This window comes from Drosophila mauritiana, chromosome 2R (assembly GCF_004382145.1).
Source record: "Drosophila mauritiana strain mau12 chromosome 2R, ASM438214v1, whole genome shotgun sequence".
Lineage (NCBI taxonomy): Eukaryota > Metazoa > Arthropoda > Insecta > Diptera > Drosophilidae > Drosophila > Drosophila mauritiana.
Window position 1 is genome coordinate 17437768 of NC_046668.1, and position 19817 is coordinate 17457584.

A 19817-nucleotide genomic window follows, 5' to 3' on the forward strand; every position below is an offset into this window, starting at 1 on the left:
AAGTGGCGTGTAAGACAAGCCGTCGTGGTTCCTCCCTAAATATAGACATATCCGTACTTATGGCGGGATATGTGGGAAAACGTGGCAACGTGTGTTTGAGTTAGGCGAATCAATCAATCAAGTATTTAACATGTTAAATCTCTTTACAAATCCAGTACTGTACGAAAACACTCAAATAAGTTGTTAGAAATACCGACTGATGAATGCCCTGTATGCACAAAGTTTTTTGTCAATAAACAAAGTGGTCCTTCTATGGTTACCCGCCCGTCGAACTTCAAAGACTGTTGCGGTTTGTGTATAGTTTGTTTTTCGCATTTCGCCTCCCAACCAACCACTCACTTAACTGTCATCTGATGGCTATATCAATTTTAAATTTATATATATATATGTATCTCCTGCCATGGCATATGGCAAGCAATGATACATATATGGGAACATGGCTGGCTGCATGCCATCAATCAATTTGCAGCAAACATTTCAATCAATCGATTAAAAAATGGAACGCAAAACGGCAAACAATAAAGGGCGAACGAGGGGGCGTGGCAGGGCAGGGCATGGAACAGTGAAAAACGAATTGCATTACTCACTGGGAAAAAGTGGAGAGTGCGGAAGGGGTGGCACTTTGAACTCGTTGTCGATCCGAATGTCAATTTTATTGTCAAGCATCCAATGCCAGCTAATTTTCGTGCACTTGCCACCAATGACAATGGCAAGGGCAATAGGAAAATGTTTTCCACAGCGGCAGCAGGGAAATCGGAGAAAAAGCTGGTGTTGTGTGGAAATATAGTTGGCCCGGCTGTAAGTTTTATGGCCACTTAGCTGCAAGATTGGCGCAATTTTCCAATCGGCCCGCACGGCGTATACGTAATGCCGTTTGAATGCCGCTGCGACCAGTGACTCTTTCGCCTGTTGTTGTGTGTTTAATGAACACTCAAATGCAATGGCCACGCCCCCATCCCTTCCCCATGGACCGTGTAATTTCCAAAATGTTTGCTGCACTTGACCGGGTAATTTCATTTTATTTGAAACTGGGCTCGGAGCTGCGCGCATCCAGCTGCTTTTCCCGCCGATTCCCGCATGAACTGAAATTATATGGCCGCATTAATTGGCTTAGCTGCGGGTCGATGCGGGCCAATTATTTGGCGGTTTCAATTAGAGCCACCGGACGACCAGACTAGCCATAAATAATGCAAAACGCTTTCTTTGCCGCTGCAACGTGGCGTATACGCAACACGCGGGGAGCAGCTCATTAAAATCGAACCGCTCACATGCGGAGAAAAACTGTGTTCACAGTTTGAAAATTACATTCAATTTGACGAATTAAGTTATATACTTGAAAAATATTTTTTGTTTACAAAAAAGATTACCAAGCCAAAATAATTTATAAATTATACAAAATATTCGAATATTTCTCTCTGTGCAAAAGAGCAAAGAGAAGAATTGATATTTGTTTTGGTCACTAATTAATGCATTCAAATGCTACGAAATGGCTGCACCGCATTTGTGAAATTCGTTTCGCAACCGCCGACCGGCGAATTAAATTGCACCCCCACACAATGTGCTTTTGAAAACTATTCCTTTGAAAGGAGTTGGCACCGGTGGTCAGAAGTGGCCAAAATAAATCCGAAAAAAGCACGCTGATACCCTGTGATGTGGCTGTCAATTGGCAAATTGAAGCGCTGGCGCCGCAAATTGCCTGTCAATAAACAAAGCCAAGTGATGCTTAGATTTCGCATGCATATCAATCAGCCGAAGCCCCGGCTTTAACATTAGGAGAACCGCCCTTTCTTTGGCACCTCGCAAACGCCACTCGCCTGTCAGCTGGACACCGAAAAGAAAGCCCAAGTCCCACTTCACATTATGATTGTATAGCAGCGTATTGCGTTTTTATGGAGTGGGCATTGGGGCAATACTACTTCCATTTCTGCTGGCAAGTATGCAAATGACGAGGCATGACAGCCAGTGATGATGATTTGCCCGAGTGCCACATCATCGTCAAGATAAAAGGCCTCCGGCTCAGGTCCAGACTTTTTGGGGCTCAAGTTGAGTCGAACGGCATAAGGAGTGGGGGAAACAATTACCCCGAGAGGGCTTTGGGGCACATTTTATTTGTTAGTTGTCACTAGATATTTAAAATGGAAAGTCTTTGCTTTATCACCAAATGAAATGAAAATTAATGTGCTTTTAAGCAAGGCAGAAGGCATTTACAGCAGGACGAAACGAGATGGGAGTGGTGCATTAATAAATTAAGTTTGTCAAATGGTCCCCGAACTCAGCTCGCCCAAACTGGATGATAAATAGTTGCAGACATTCGACTACAATAATATTTGCAAGTATTTGCCGTTAGGACAGCCAAATCTTTGACAATACGATGCCGGGACATTTGCAAGGGGGAAGTGGAGGAAGTGGTTAACATTTTCCGAGTTCATTTTCCATGTCAGTAATTTTTAAGCAATTAAGACAAAGTGCCAACAGTATTTGCTGAAGCCGGAGATTCGAGGGGTTCGCACAGAGGGCAACCGCATAAAAAAAAAACACGAAGCCGTGGAACAAGTGAACTGAGCAGCAGCGCCGGAGAATTTTTCCTTTGCTATTTGCCAGCACAATAAAGCCTTTACACGGGAAAAAGGAGGGAACTGTCAATTAAATAATTACAAATTTTATATTTTTTGAGCAAGAATGAGCAGCAGACTGACCTACAGAACGAATGAGACTGTGCCACAAATAAAAAGTTACAAGTTAGTAAATTTTAAAAGAAATTGGATGCAAATAATTCAATTTAAAGCGATTTGTAAAAAATTAGGTGTATTAGATCGAAGTTGCTCAAATTTTTCCTTGTGTAATAAAAGAAACCAAAAATTGGGACTCCGCACCGACAAATAGCGCCTGGACATTAATCTTCATGGCACTGACCCAACGTTTCGGCCGATTCTGTCGAATGCCGTTGGCCCTCGGAATATATGCACATATAGAACAGGCTCTCTTACACATACACTCATACAGTGGAGCTCGATGTGCATAAATTTCATGGTCTGCATGCTGCTGACGTCATTATTAGTGGCAGCACACGAAACCAACAACAAAAGCAACGGCCGGCCGAACCGAATGATAAATGCCTCGCGGCTTTGCGTTCCACGCTGCCTTGGTCGAAAGCATTTAAATGCCAAGTTTTCGCAAAGGCCCCCACGAAATATGCCCTCCATCTTGCTGCCCTTACCCCATTGGAAGCCGAGATCATGGGACTATATCCTGATTGCTGACTGCTAACCGCATTGACCAACAGTTTGTCGGCCATGTTGCTGTCGAGCTCATGTTGCTCGTGCGCATCGCTGCTCATGTTGCACATGTGCTGTTGCTGTTGTTGTTGCCGCTGGTGATGCTGCTGTTCACACATTTATGACATATTCAATTAAATTTCAATTAAGTTTACATAGTTTTTACGCAAATATTTTACAATTTAGCACTTAAAACGTAATTACATGTTCATATTCACTACCATCGACGATGCACTGGACTCCAAGTTGCTATCCTCGCAGTGGTTTTTTGTTGTTGCTGCTGCTGTTGCTGCAACTTTAACCGCAACTGCAGTTGAACAATAAGGATAACAACTACAACTGCGTCCCATGTGCTGTGTGCCATGTGTAATTGTAATTGCTGTTGTCACACGATTACTTTTTTTGTTCGGCTTGGTCGAAAGCCAAATGCTGAATGGAAAAAAGTATAAAACAATGGGGACACGTTTAAATATGCATGCCAGCGAATTTCCGGAATAAAATTCAAGGATTTTATCATTTGTTTCGTATTTAAGCGTACTATCCGACTTATATCAGATATAATAATTTACAATAAGTTTATTTCTTTTACTTACGTCTTCATTGCTTATAATCGGCTTTCAACATTTTAGTTAATATCATTAAATTTTCAAACAGGTATTCATGTGGAATTTTTCAAGCTAATATTTTGATTCACTTAGCGCAAATGAGAAAACTTTTCGCTGCCACTGTGCACGCTCGGCTAAGTGCATTTCCACATTGTACTTATTTTACATAATTTCCATACTGTCGCGTTGCGTTTTAGGCAATGGCTCCTGGCCACCACAGCCGACCCCTGACCCCCTGCGCCCCTGACCCTTAACCCTTGCAACCGCATAGCCGCAACTTTCATGGGCGGTGTGAAATTGGTGGTGTGTGTGCGGGGCGGGGCACTTTTGTAATTGCACAAATGTTGGCACAATTTTTGGGACAACGGAGGTGGCTGGACAAGCTCAGCTGGCAGATTAGGGATTGGCCAGAACAAAAGCATAACCTTAATTAAATTGGCAGTTAAACAAACGCATTTAACAGTATAATTAGTTTTCCTGGGTCGCAGAGAGGCTGCCAACACACACATCTTCATGCAACGACTACGCTTCATTTGCCTTAAACATTGGATGTGTGTAATGTGTACTTTGTGTGCGTCTCTTTTCAAATGTTTAATGAGACAAAGTAGCAAACAGAAGACGCAAGACAGCGGCAATAACAACACAAACAGCAACGATACCGAGCAATAAAACCGGATATGTTACTAACACATTTACGTTATCTTCTAATCCCTACAACAATAAAACAAACCTACACATACACAGGGAATATAAGTGTAAGGATAAAATTAAACCATCATACCGTAATACTAATATTTGTTTATTACTAAATAATGAACCTAGTTTGTTGACTAGCTTAAGAAATACTTTATATAAAATATTATTAAATTGTTATATTATTTTCTATTACATGTAATTTTTTACTGTGCAGGCATCTGTATGTATTTCCAGAAATTAATAGTTACAACGACATTCGCAACGAGGTGTTTGTGACATTTAAAGCTGGGATTTCCCGTCTTTCTCCCTCCGCCACGCTCTCTGTCTCGCTTTCACTCTGATGAACTCACAAACAAGTCAAGTTCATAAAACAAACAAACTGAAATGGCTTTAAGTGCTGCCTTCTGTGTATGCGTGCCTGCATGTGTGTGTGTGTCAGTCAGGCTGTCTGTGTGTAAATTAGGGGCTCATTCAATCTCGATTAGAAGGGCTTGACATAATTCTAATGATTTATGCATTTGAGTGGCAACATCACAGAATGCCTCAATCAATATTTCCCCAGCAATCTCATGGCCATAAATGGCCAGCTTATATAAATGTGTGTTGTGCATGTGTTGCATATGTGTGTGTGCGCTTGAGCAATCCTTAATTATAGCTAAAGTTTAGCTTGATTGCATACTTTTTCGGCCTGCTCAGATATTTACAGATTAAACGCCAATATTGAAAACGAAGTGACTTCGAAATGCCGAGTTACTATTTCCTCAATTTAATTGATTCTGCATCCGTTTGCGAGAACTTTTCAAATGAAATGTCAAAGCAATTAGAGAACGAACTGCACAAGACCACAGAGCTTGTGTGCTTCCAGAAATTTTATGAATATATCCATTTAAACTGGCAGGCCACGAAACCAAAAAACGGAAGGGGATATGCTACATACATATATATATAAATATATATATATATATATGTATATAGGGAATGGAGCAGATTCCGACAAACCGCAGTCAAGATGAATTACAATTCTATAACTGTCACTGTGCGGCTAACCCCAAAAGTGCGTAATTTCAATTTGGCCAAGTTCTTTCGCCTCCCCGTTTTTGTTTGTTTCGGCGCATAAATCAAAATAATGGCTGCTCTGGGATGATTAATCAGTGCAGAGAGTAAATTGAATTTCAAATAAATCAAATCAAATAAAGGAAAATGAAAATTAAAGGCAAAAGGTAGAAGGTAGAAGTAAGGAATAGAAGAGATTCCAAGGCGTGACCGAAGATAAATTAAAATTTTCCAGATAAATTAAAAGGCCAACCGAAAAGTAAATGCATTAGAGAACTAACAGTAAGTCTTTTCGTTTTACCTTTTGCTAGTTGCATCGAAAACTCTGTGGTTTTTATTAAGCCATAAGCAAGCGTTTGCGTTAGCGTTTGTATTTATTTTTGAGTTTAGCCCAGTTTGCCGTTCTGGCCATGTGATTAATGGTCGGTTTTTTGGATCTCCTGCCGCACCAAACTTGCCCGGCTTTTCGTGGGGAAAAGTTTTACCGAAACCACAAGGACTAAGCCGGAACCGTAGTCAAAGCGTCGAAACTCGAAGGCAAATGGCCAAGTGAACGGGCCAAGAAGCCAGCAAGGCAGTCAACCAACTGGTTAATTCATTGTTGCCCCTTGAACACGAAATTCCGCATTGAATGCCACCCGCTGATCCCCAAAGGAAACATGGAAATCCACTTTGTCAAGACTTTTGTCTTCGGTTTGAGCCCCGGGAAATCGTTTTCTAATTAGGGATTACATTTTCTCCCTTACCATGGAGGTCACGGCTTCTTTTGTTGCAACCACAGCGTTCGGCATGCAACACGCAAATTGCTGCACAATTATGCAACGTCGAGTAACGTCGACAATTAGGCTTATATATTAAATATAATTAAGTGTCCGCACCGCGAAGTCGTCAACCTGAATCTGAGTCCCGCAACCGAATTGCCCACAAAATTATGCAAATCGTTGGAATATGCAAAAACCTGTAATGGCCTTAATTCAACTTAATCGACTAAGCCGTTGACCCGGAATAATAAATGCCGAATAAGGTAACATATTTAAAATAATCACGCTTTCGACCAACTAAAGAGCAGTTTAAAGGCTGTTTGGCTATTGGCTTAATTCAGCTGAAAATATTTAAATTCGTTTCAGTCAAAATTTTCACAATTTGGACCACTAAAATTTAGTTTTGATTAATATATATAAACATTTAATAAATAGTTTTAAACCATGTTAGTCCCAATATAGGTTTGAACTAGACATCTTTTCCTCCTTATAACTTTGTAATTAAAAGTTATTCAGCCAGTAGATCCTCGTGGTATTTCATTAATTTCAGTTGAAATATGCTGGTTTCAGCAGGAAGTCCTTCCTGAAATGGTGCACTGGTTCCTTGGGTATTTCATATTGAGCTCTTAGGCGGATGCATGCACTCAATGCAATGCGAATGCAAATACGAGCAACAGACGTACACGCCGAATTAAAAACGAGCCGAATGCAAGGATATTCAGGCACGCATAAGGACTCGCAGGAAGCGCAGCAGGGCAGCCAGACAGTAATCAGCACACTTGGATGCACCCCACAAGCGCAAGGAGCCCAAGGATTCGTATTTGGGGAGCAGCCAGCAGACTTTGCCTGTCCTTTGTTTTCTTCTTGTAATTTACATAAGTTTTTCATGTGCCCATCGCCTTTTGTCAGCGCGTGTGTGTGCCAGTCGTAAATTACAATTGCTGCCCTCCCTTTGGGGCACGCATAGGTTACGCACGCAACTCTCACACACACACACGCTGATGGCACAGCAGAGGACAGAAAAATAGGGCTGAGAGTTCTACAAAAAAAATTTAATATGAAGCATTTTAGCTTTTATGGCATTTATGCATATGGATTAAAAATATCAGATGTTTATAGGACTTGTCTTTAAATGAAGAAATTCTTATATATTTTAAACAAATTAGCTTTCAGGCATAGATTAGATTCATGGATAGTATATACAGTAAACACATTTAATTTAATTTATTATTTTAAAAGTTTGTTACACTTTTTCGCCCACAATTGTCCACATACTTGGTCGAAGAAAGGGTCCTGTAATCAAGAAAATACGCATCCTGCACCAGCTGTGCGGCAACTAGAAAACTTTTAGCGTGGCCCAGCACAATGTTTTATGGATAATTCCTGTTGCGTTTATTAAAAGAATAAACCAAAACTTGCCGTTGTTCTATCCGCACAAAATGGGAAATTAACCGAGTCGAGGAAAAGCCGGAAACGAAAAGAGATATAAAACCGTACAAAGTTATATATTTCAATAAGAATTTCAGCCTTTGCCCTGCAATATTAAACTCTGTTGACCAAAAAAAAAAAGAGCACTTGAGTAGCGGAATGCGGTAAGACGGCTGGCCATTTTCCTTGGAACTTGGCCACGTAAGCACGTTTTAAATTGAATTTCGCTGTGGACCAGCCGCTTGTCAGCACCACGGACGCATTGAAAACTGGTAACCCGGGAAAATTTCCATCAAAACGAGGCCCAGTGGCCGTAATCCTTATGGAAAAACAAAGTAGCTGGACAGAATGCAGAATAAAAGTGGCAGAAATGTGACAAGTAAAAATAGTCGGCAGCTAATAAAATTATATTAAATAACATATTTTACCTCAACATCATTCAGTTTCCGGTTCATTGAATCTTAATTTGTTAGTAAATAAAAAGTCATTAATGTCGTTGGCTATTGAACAAAAAAAAGCATGATTAAATGAAATTTACTTTGCTTTTTTCACACCTTTATGTTTAATCAAAGTTTCCACATGATACGACTGCATAACCATTATCAATTACATATTTTTTCATGTGTAAATAAAAATGTAGATATAAATTATTCTTCTAATAATGAGGCGTATTTAAATATATATTTTTTATTTTAATAATATATACATCAGATATCGGATTTCAATAGTTATATTCTAAACTTCGCTTATTACTTTAACTGCGATACAGCTGCCTAGTGAAGAACAAATATTCGGAGGTGAAAATGGGATCCCCATGCATTGTTTTAGCCCAGCCATTGTTAAATGCAAGAGGGAACAAGTAGTTTTACAAAAATTTAATCATGCCACAGATGCCGCAGGGCTTAGAACAAAACAAAACTATTACCGGCACATGTGAACCCATCAACCCAGCTATTTTCCTGTTGTTCACAACACAAAAAGTCGACGACCAAAAAGGGGCAGCCGCAGGTGAATAAAATCCACTTTTTGTTTATGCTTTTGTTTTCCTCAGCTGGTTTTTTTTTATTCCATACTCCACGCTGAGCTGATTTCGAATGTAATGCAATCGATTAGCCGAGGGGAGAGATATCAGCAGTATAAAGGGGGGAAAAATTCCCATCTACCTATGTATAATAAAAAATAAAATAAAAAATAAAGTCATAAAGCATAAAACGTAAACAGCAGGCGACAGGCATCAAATATGCATTGAAATGGGAATTGCAAAAAAAAAGAACCATGAAACGATCCAATGCGAAGGTAAATATTGACTGTCACCACTTGACAATATATATAAAATTTCCATTAATTATGGACGGCTTATAAAGCCAGTTTCATTCGCTGTCTTTTGTTCTAAATAGATTTGTATTAATGAGTTTGTGGCCTGTTGGCAAATAAATTTCAACTCACTCCATTGCGAATTTTTAATGGAATGATATTCTTGATTTAATGCCTTTCTGAAGTTTATTAATATTTCGTGTTGAATATGTGCCTATAAGTTCAACCTTTTATAAATATGCTAGCAACACGTTGACAAAATTAATGATTGAGCTTATGAGCTAAAATGATTTGGAAAATATTAAAAAATTCGTACATCCTTTGCCTAAGAGGTCCTCCTACACACCATTATTTTCTTTTCAATTTTCTCGCCTTAGGCAGCTACAAGAGTAATGACTTTCTTGTGTGCTAGGCGCGCAATTTTTAAATGCATTAAAAAAGTGTTACACTCGAGTGCCGCACATTTATCACATACTCCGCCCAAAAAAATGAAAAGAAATCATTCACACACACTTAAGCATAGACAGGGTATAATGGAAAAATCGCATTTAAATTGTTTGGCTCACAAATAAATTGTTATAATTCATCACTCAACTTAGCTTGGTGACGAACGTCGCCAGATACTCTCGCCCAAATTGATTGACTTCAATTCAATTGAATCTTATCGGCAGACATAGCCGACGGGCATATTTCATTCTATAACAAATTATTATCCACTCCTCGTATGAGTTACGCAAATTGCGGAACGGCAATACTTTCAAAAAGAGCATGACAGACACTTTATTAGGTTTCGCTATTAATTTGCATAGATTTTTCATTGCCTATGCACGGCACAGCACAATCTTTTCAAAAAGCCTCTTTTTGGCAAAATATAAAAAAAGAGGAAACAAATACAAGTACATACAAATACATATATACTCACGCGCCGCACTGACATCGAAATCACAAAATTCCATTAATTTTAAGCAGTCAATCAAAATTGCCGACTTGAAGTCGATTATATTATGCTAATGAATTTGGGATGGGCAGACTGATGTAGACCGGCTGTTGGCCAACGAAGTTGTCCTAGACAGAGGACAAGCCGGAATATATATCGGAATATGTATTCGGAAGCCCAACGAGAAAGTCAGATCCAGTGCAGACATAAGTCATCGACCAAGAGCAGCCATCATCATTCATTATTATTTATTATTTGCACAGCACACATGGCGTATGCGTGATGCGCGAGGAGTCAGCGGCCAATGGTGATCGACTGTTATTAAAACTTAATGAAAAATACACTTTAATGGAGATTTAGTTTGCTGAATTCCCACAATTAAGTGACACTTAATTGCTTTCACGCAGCGGCATTTACAAATATTTATAAAGCTGTCATTTAAGTGCTCAATTGTAGACAAATTAAATTATGCTCTATGGCCAAAAGGGCACTTCACATCGGTTTACCCTGGCCACATATACATACACATAGATCCCATCTATGGCTCATTTCGAGTGCTTAGTCAACTCATTTAACTGTTGATTTCAACTTACACGAGCACACACACACTATAGCAAAGAGACTTTCTCAGCCTTCTCGGGCTGGCAATACTCGTATAATATTTGTTTATGCAAATTGCATTTAATTAATACATAAACATGTGTTGGCCGGAGCTCCTGCCGATGCTAAGATTGTTTTTGGCTGCCATCTAAAGCTCTGCGGTCGAGCCGCGGTATCTGAAAATGAAGCAAACTCCAGCCATTACTTGTTAGCATTTGAGAAATTCTGAAATATGCGGTTTCCTGGCGTCAATTCCTTCAAGCCGCAACTCAGATGAGAAGAAGCGTATTTTTAGCCTCGGGCTAAAAGTCTGGAAAACACCGTTTTTTATGGAATGTTAGCTCTTTAAGGGATTCCACTTAATCATATAGAAGTGAGCTGGCTTTAAGTATAAGAGATTTAGTGGAAGCTTTTACTTTTAAAGAATAAGCAGGTTACTTAAAAGAGTGTTGGACTTGAATGTTAATATTTATATAAATAAGGTGTGGGGCACCTAAACCGATATTTGCTATAACGATTCCTGTTTAAATACACTTACATCGCCGCTTTCCCCATGGCTATTAGCACTTTAATGGCAGCATCATCAGTGGCAGTGGCGCATTATACACAACGCTACCAGAATAGTGGAACGAACTTACGATGCCGTTTTGTATTTGTTCGAGTTTGTAGCCGACCACGTAACGTTTTAAAAACTCGTTTAGGAATGTTGTTCGGGCCAAACCAAATGGGAAAATAGCTTACAGACAAACATGTGTAGGTGGATGCCAACGAATGGGGAATGCCCTCACTTCGGGCAAGCAGGAATAAACGAAAATAGCCATTACTAACTCAATTTAAGCCAATGAAGTCGGAACTAACTGGGCCAAAAGTAAAACCAAACATAAGAGAATGTGAGCTGAATTTTTGGCTTCATTAAGTGTGTGTTAAGTAAGCCATTCGGCTTAAAAAGTTTTTATCCACATCATCAATGAGTAGACTAACCTCACTTTTCCAAAGCTACGAAAAATGGAAATTTTTAAAATGCCTCCCACATAGGCACACACACACATACACCAACACTTTGACGCAGACATACATAAAACATGTTTTGGCCCGGTCGGCAAATAGAAAAACCAACAAAAAAGGTTGTTACAAAGCGCTACGGAAAACTGTTAGACGGAAACTGAATATCGAACACGTTTCTTTACTTTGTCGCCCAGCCATATGTGTATGTATAAGTGTGCGCTTGTGTGTGTGTGTCTGTATCTGTTGGCAGCGCCTAGATTTATGCAGCATTTTATTCAAATTTCTGTGGTCTCGGATAATGGAGTAGCTGAGCGACCATGTTAAAGTGGCCGCAATTGTAAATAAATTGGAAATGGGTGCTACTATATGATTTATATATGTTATTGTATCCTAGGCATAGCACTTTATAAAATGTATATATTTTTAATTTTTTTGCAGTTACTGGGCGGTCACCAATATAGATTACATCCACTCGCGGACCAGCAATCGTGTCTTCATGATGATCTTTTGCGTTTGGACGGCGGCGGTGATTGTGTCCTTGGCGCCACAGTTCGGTTGGAAGGATCCAGACTATCTGCAGCGCATCGAGCAGCAAAAGTGCATGGTCTCGCAGGATGTTTCCTATCAGGTGTGCACACCAAGGATCTCGACCATGTACGCGCTTATTAATTAATCACATGGCCGTTGCTTTTTCCAGGTATTTGCCACCTGTTGCACATTTTACGTGCCACTGCTGGTCATCCTGGCGTTGTACTGGAAAATCTATCAAACGGCCCGCAAACGCATCCATCGTCGGCGACCGCGACCCGTCGATGCGGCGGTCAATAATAATCAGGTAAAGTGCAGACTTCATATGCAATAAGCGTCATCGATTGACTGCCTTAATTGACCGGCCCTAATGGCATACATAATGCGCCTTTGCTTTGATCGATTACTGGTTGTCCTTAGTTGAGTTACAAATTTAAGGGTAATACATCATTAGGAGAAACTAAATTGTAAATCCAAATCTACTTAAATACATGATTAAGCTGCAGTCTAAAGTTATTTAAGGTCTCAGTCGATTATGTAATAATGCATTTCCTACTATACTGAAAACGTTTTTATTGACCTATTTGTAGCGTTGATCCTATAATGAACACCCTATATTATATCAATGCCACAGCCATTGCAATTATCCTCTCGATGGAAGCAAACCGCGCCCATTTAGGCCACAATTTCGACCAACCCACACGGGTCAGTCAAAGGCCAAACCGCAGGCAGCATTCCGAAATTTCTGTGCACATGTCTTGGGGCATGACCCTATGAAATTATGCTGTCCAATTTAAATATGCATAGCATACTGCGCGAAACCCCAAGGAAATGGGGGCTGTAATTAGGCAGTATCATCCCGAGTGATGAAATATGCATTGCAAAGGTTTTTTTTTCTATGCTCAGTGGATAGGAAAAGCTAAGAAATCAGGGGCAGGCAGAGCTTAGGTTAAGCATACGCCACGTGGACATTAAAGCCTTCTTGGCCGAAAGTTGAGCGATAAGTGGCATCTTGTCCTGACTGGCGAGTGTGTTCGATTGTGTGTGTGTGTGAGTGGTTTGGCCAGAACTTTCTACCCTAATGCGCCAGCTGGTCAAACTAATACGCACAGGATGTGCCCGAGTCCAGCCTGGCCAAATTGTAATTTTGTTTTCGCTTCGAGAAGAAAGAATTTTCAACAAGTTCCGAGTTGTTTATCAACGAAATTAAAAACTAATTTTCGTTGCAAAGAATCTTTCGCTTGACTTTGCTTAACTTTTAACGCACGATAGTGTATCTAGAGTTTGGTCTTCACTTTGTTGTCCTCTAACTGACTTTTTCGCCAGGACATTTTATTTATTTTTTCTTCAATCTTGACCTGCTGGCAAGCTGCTACTTAACTTAAGCTTAGTGCTTACTAAATTGAAAATGACCATTTGACGTAAAAACGTTTGCAACCACTTACAAACACATGCGCTTTTACATACAGCTGCGGTCACAGAAATAGTAGCTAGTATCTAACTTAATCAATGGAACTGAGCGAGCCTACGAGTATAACTCTGAGAACCTAACTTACAGATGATTTTGATGATTACAATTGTATGTATGTAAAACGCTGATTAGGTGAAATAAGCAGGCACGTTTCGCACTATTATTTTGACCGCACCTGTACGAAGCCACGTGTGTGCATATCACACTGACTAGAGCGAAAAGTCATTGGAATCACAAATTCAATGCGCAAACAAGGCAAGTTGTCCACTATTTGCCATCCGTACACATGTCCTGCCCGACGTCCTGCCCCCGATGTCCTGCTCAGCCAGCTATGTATGCCTGCTCCCATGTCCTCCGATGATGTCCGGCCCAATCTAGCTGGCCTCACATGCGTGCTTTAGTTACATGTCAACACACTTACCCGCACACCCACAGTACACACAGCACCGTGGACACACACCCACATCCATTTAGTGCCACTCACTAGTTGGTCCGGGTTCGGGTTCGGTTCCCACAGAGCAGCTTGTTGATTTTAGAATATATTTACCCGGCACACACACACACATCTGATATATCCCTTACACCCGTTCTGTTGACCATGCGATCGAATTGAAAAGATTTCCCGGCACTCTCGGAAGTTTGGAGGCGCAGGAAGGGGCATTAGACCTGCGACTTGTTGTTTATTGGTTTTATTTGTCCGTTCTTTAATAACTAAATGCTTTCAAATCGCAAATTGCTTTTCTCCACGTTGACAAGGGTATACCAAAAAGCGCTGCGTTCATTTTGTCTACCAGTTTTGTGGCTAAAAAGGGCATTGGCCTGTATAAATGTCAAGCTAATTGCCTTTGCATTCGGTATGTTTATTGGCAAATTGTTAAATAATTCGATGGCACAAAGCTGCCTAATCGAATTCACATATGTATATGTAACTATCATTGGACAAAACTAATTTTTCGCCGAAACACGATGTTTGTATTTTTAATTAAAATGTAATTTTCATGCCGGTCACACGCACATTGATTTTCCAATTAACTGATGGCCAAACAGCAATTAAGCCAAACAGGTATTATCCTTAATTTAGCTATTGGCATTATGTTCGGACCAGCGACCGGCAAATGCTATTTATAATCCAGCAAAGCGAAGTGAACCAAATGCCCCAGGGCAATATACCATCATTACAATCACATTTGCAAGAACATCTCGAATTGATTGCTCCAGATATTGACACTATTTTCATAGCCAAACATGTGACAGAAGAGTCGAGGCCTTGAATTCTTATGAGTGAAAAGCATATTTGGCTAACTCGCCATCTGTGACACACGACAACGTGTTTGTGTCTGCGTTCAAAAGAGGAGAATACTTGAGAAAATCAATAAGAAAAATAAACAGCAAAAATTCCAGAAAAATTATATTTAGAAATAATTTGCAGTACTTAACAAAAATGCACAAAAATCTTTTGTTATTTAATCAATATATATAATATAAAATAATCACTTTCAATTGCCTCATTGATTAAAATAACAATAATGTAATTATTAATTATTAAACTCTTACAAAACTATAAATGCAAATGCTTTAATCGTTCCATTCTAAGGCAAATCTGGAAAACAATTTTAATTATTTGTAGGAAAAAAATGCAGTCTCCATTGTGCGTCAGTTGAGGCTGAGCTTGCATTTGATTTTGCTGTTATTTATTGCGGATTTATTTTAATTTTTGCCTAGATGCCTACGCAGCGGGACCCTTGGCCCGTCGGAGCCATAAATTTTGTTGCCCAGTGTAGTTAATACCAGAGCATTCTTGTCACACTCAGGACCAACATAAATCGCATGGAAACACATTATTGAATACACGCACATACGTACGCTTTTCTTTCGCAGGCCGAACATGTGTCCCGGCAAGAAAAACAATTAAATAAGAAAACAATTTACATAAATTAGCTAAAGTGCCAGAAATGGCTAAGGACCGAGGACTCCGGGACTAGAGAATGAGTGTATCGTTTATGCAAACGCTTAAATACACAGAAAAACAGTTGGCTGACAGCACATCTGCATAAAATTCACATTGAGCCGAGGTTTTCTATCCGCATCCTTATCGTTATTGCCAAACTGCTGAAAAGAGAGCTCTTATCGCTCTTATCACGTGCATGTGTGCGAGTGTGTGTGTGTTGGCCATGTTTGCTTTGCTATTTTGGTATTTAAGTAACAGACAGGAGCGTAGATACTTTAGTTTTCCCCAAAGGAGACTTGCTCCGCATTTGTTTTTTTGTTTTGCCATGAAATTAATGGCTTTGCTCTTGCACTTCAAATTTATCTAGGTGAAAATTCAATGAAACTTTTCCTCCAGTCAGCAAATGAAATTTAATACTGGCCTTAACTTGAAGCCTGTTATTTATTAATTTCGAACAGACAGCGAACTCCCACTGGGCCATCTCATTTGCCGCCCTTTCTGCTCGTGCCTAATTAAGCTTAAACTCTTCAATATTTAATAAGCTATCTGACCGTAGAACTTTTACTTCTACTTTGGCAACCCACAAGGCACTTGACTAAGATTTTCTTCCTCAATTTGGCCATAGTTTCTGGCCCACAAAATGAAGGTCACACACACATGGGTCATGCTGTAAACCCATTTAATACTATTTGCGCAAATATTCACACCACTTTTGGATCGCCATCCAGTCGGAACCCTTTGCCTTTTCCCCCAACGCTGAAATTCCCGCACACGAAGGCAAAATCAGCATAATTTTATTTATTTAAAGCAATATCGACTTGCCAAAAGGGTCAACAATCGGAGGCTAAGGCGACAAAGATGACGAGGCCGATGGCAAAGGGTTGGACTACTCAATTACTTTAATTTGGTGGGATTGAGGCGACAAAAATACCCACACAAAGGGGATATATTTAGAAAATTAGAAAGCCGAAGTATTTATACCCTTTAAAATGCTTAGCCTCCCGAAAGTATAGTAATTTATGTTTTATTTTAGAATGCTAACCCATATTAACATCAGACACTTCAGCTGTATAACATTTGATATAATTGTTTAATAAATATGACAAATTTCATGCTTAAGGATAATTTAAAGAAACTCAATATTTTTTTTCAAGACTTTTAGCTTGAGCCAACCCAATTAGCATTAAACCAAAAATAGAACTTTTTGAATATTTTTATAAGAAAAAATCGTCGAAGTTCATTGTCCCTGCAAGCTGAATACCCTACCAAGTCAAAAAAAAAAAGAAAGGATACGCGGCTGGGAAAAAATCAAAGAGGTCAAGCGCTGGGAGCAGTCAAACGTGAAATTTATTTTGAGATGCCGGGCGGTCAGGCGAAGTGGTCCATTTGGGAGATGTTTTTTGGGGTGGCTGTAACAAATACACACAATTTATTTACGGGACGCAACCCACTTACATATGCATATGGTAACAGAAGAAAAAAAGGCGGCAAAAAAAGTGGGGATCAGATCGGATCTTTCGGTTCAGCCTAAAACTTTTTTGGATATGCGTACAAATTGCGGTTTATTGAAGCGTAAGGCAGAAAAAGCCGAAAATGTAAATTTGCTACCGCTCTTTTGTTATTCATTTTAATGCTGTGCGAAGAAGTATGAATTTAATTTGAAGCCATGCACACGGGGTCAAAGCGCAAAAAATCAATGCAGACGCAACTAGAGCACTCTATCGCCCCCTTTTTCCCTCTCTCCCTCTCTTACCAACTATGTATCCATCTCTATCGCTTTCAGCCGGACGGAGGTGCGGCAACAGATACGAAACTTAATCGACTGCGTCTACGCCTCGGCAGATTCTCCACGGCCAAATCCAAAACCGGAAGTGCCGGGGGCGTCTCAGGACCCGCATCCGGGGGCAGGGCTCTGGGCCTCGTCGATGGCAACTCAACGAACACGGTCAACACCGTCGAGGACACCGAGTTCAGCAGCTCGAATGTGGACAGCAAAAGTCGGGCAGGCGTTGAGGTATGTGAGCAATACAAACACTAAAAACTAAAGTTATTCTTAACTGGAATTAATTTTTTTCCATAATTATAAATAGATTATACGTGCTTGCGCTTATAATACAAATATTTCATAAGCTTTACATAGTCTAATCAAAGTCAAAACTTACAGAACTCTTAAAACTTACAACAAAAATCTAAAAAATTCTGCTTTTATACCATATTTTCTCCAAGTGAACCAAAGAAACAATGCGCATTTTTGGGTTTAAAGCCAATTTCATAACGCCTGACATGTGCCCAACGATCTGGGGTTTTGCTTCCTGTGCCCGAAATGCACACGCACACTTTAATGAAAGGCACACAGATACAGATACAGCTACAGAGTCAGATACAGATACTCCGGCAGATGGGCTGACCAAAAATAAACCCAGCCGAGTTCAGCTCATTTCTCGCTTTATTATGCGACTCCAACTAGAATGTGTCCTTTGGCCCGCTGTCGCTCTTTTACCTTTGGGGGATTGAAATGATTTTTCCTCTTGGCTACCTTTTCCAGTGGGCCATCCCATCTTGGCCCGCCATTCCCAGCCATTTTTTTCACTCGGCTAATGTCTCATTAGCCCAGCTGCCATCGCAGCAATATGCACTTGAGAATTCCTGGGGAAACATTTCCCGATAATGATCCAAGCGGATGCCATGGGGCGATTAACCTTTTCCTTGTCCGCCACCGACAAATTTCTAGATGAACCAATGGATTATACATGTTACTAAGACTGGAGATTCTTTGTTATTATATACCTCCAAACATTGTAAGATGTTTTACAATTTTACATAGGGAAATAAGATGGCAATTTGATAATTGTAAATTAAGCGGTTATCCTTAGTGCTGGAATACGAAACAAACTCCCAAGAATAAGCCACAAAAATCCGGGCAAATTATCCGCCACTCGAACAAAATGTCAGCGATAAAATGCAGGCAAGGCTTTTACTTGGAAATCCCCCCGTAGCAAATACAGGGGTAGATGGCTCTAACCCAAATTTGTATTTAGCCGCATTTTATGTACTTCAATTTTCGGCCAGCGATTTTATGGCTAAAAAATAATCCAAGCGATGCCGCACACATTCAATAATAACACGCATTAAAGCGAAGGGGCGAAAGCAAGCCATAAAAGAGCAGAGCAGAGCCAAAATAAATTGCTTGAACGTTTTGTTTGCATTGCTACAAGCCGGGCCAATACCTTTGCACTGGTCGAAACGAGGTGGCGAAGTCAAGGCGACTGGCCAAAGGCCAGGGGTCAGGGGTCAGCGAGGGCATGAGGTCGGAGGGCAGAGCCGGAATCGCCAGGTTCGTGCCGGTTAAGTAATAGCAAAGTCAAATATAAGCTGTGACAAGGATACGCCTCCTTCCGCCTGGCATGCAAAAGGCGAGACAGAGACGGGGCAAAAGAAGCGAGAGAGCCGGATTCAAATGAAAATCAGATGAAATAAACAATGGCGAAGATCGATTTGGGAAATACTCTAACCGATTAATGAGTCCAAAGATATATGACGGAACCAGAAATCAAAGTTTCTCAAAGTATGATTCAAAACTAGCTAGATATGCAGTGCAATGAAGTGGTGCAGACAGCTTCAGAAACTTAAAATTCGTTTAACCAAAATGTATAATATTTGATTAAAAAAAAAAACACACTTCTAAACAAATATACTGAATCCTAATAAAGGGTATAAAAACAAAATAGCAACAGGAGCCAAAGGACAGTTCGAGATGGAGAAATATGGGGGGTTGACTTTGGGGCCTTTGACTCCTTGACCCGTGGATTTCGATTGCGATTCCCATTCTGATTCTGGGCCGCCTAACAAGGCACTCAATACGCTTGAGTAATTGAGCAAAATATGTTGATGGCTTATGGCTAACAGCTTTCGTTTCCATTCGCTTGGCCAACACAGCTCCCCAATCGCCCCAATAGCCCCACCACCACCCAATTCTGGACCTGAGATTAAATATTTACTCGGGAGTGGCTTTCACACACCTCTCTTTCGGGCTGCCTCCTCTTTGGCAAATAAGTGGACGGACAAATAAATAAACAAACACACTTTTGCACGCATGGCCCAAAGCAAATATATAAATTTATTATAGTTGTGTGTGGGTTAAATATGACCAAAAAAGTGTACAGAAATGGGAGAAAAAAAGCAACATTTATATATTG

The 19817-nt window shown here is 40.2% G+C and overlaps 1 protein-coding gene across 2 annotated transcripts in view; it reads left to right on the forward strand.

The window, feature by feature from the left end:
• LOC117136906 (5-hydroxytryptamine receptor 2A) overlaps positions 1-19817 on the forward strand; it is a 55136-nt gene that overhangs the window by 29770 nt on the left and 5549 nt on the right. For both annotated transcript variants that reach the window (XM_033298024.1, XM_033298023.1), the window contains exons 6-8: positions 12113-12302; positions 12372-12509; positions 17405-17635. In XM_033298024.1, the coding sequence (XP_033153915.1) occupies positions 12113-12302; positions 12372-12509; positions 17405-17635 (559 nt within the window). The remainder of the gene's footprint in view (positions 1-12112; positions 12303-12371; positions 12510-17404; positions 17636-19817) is intronic.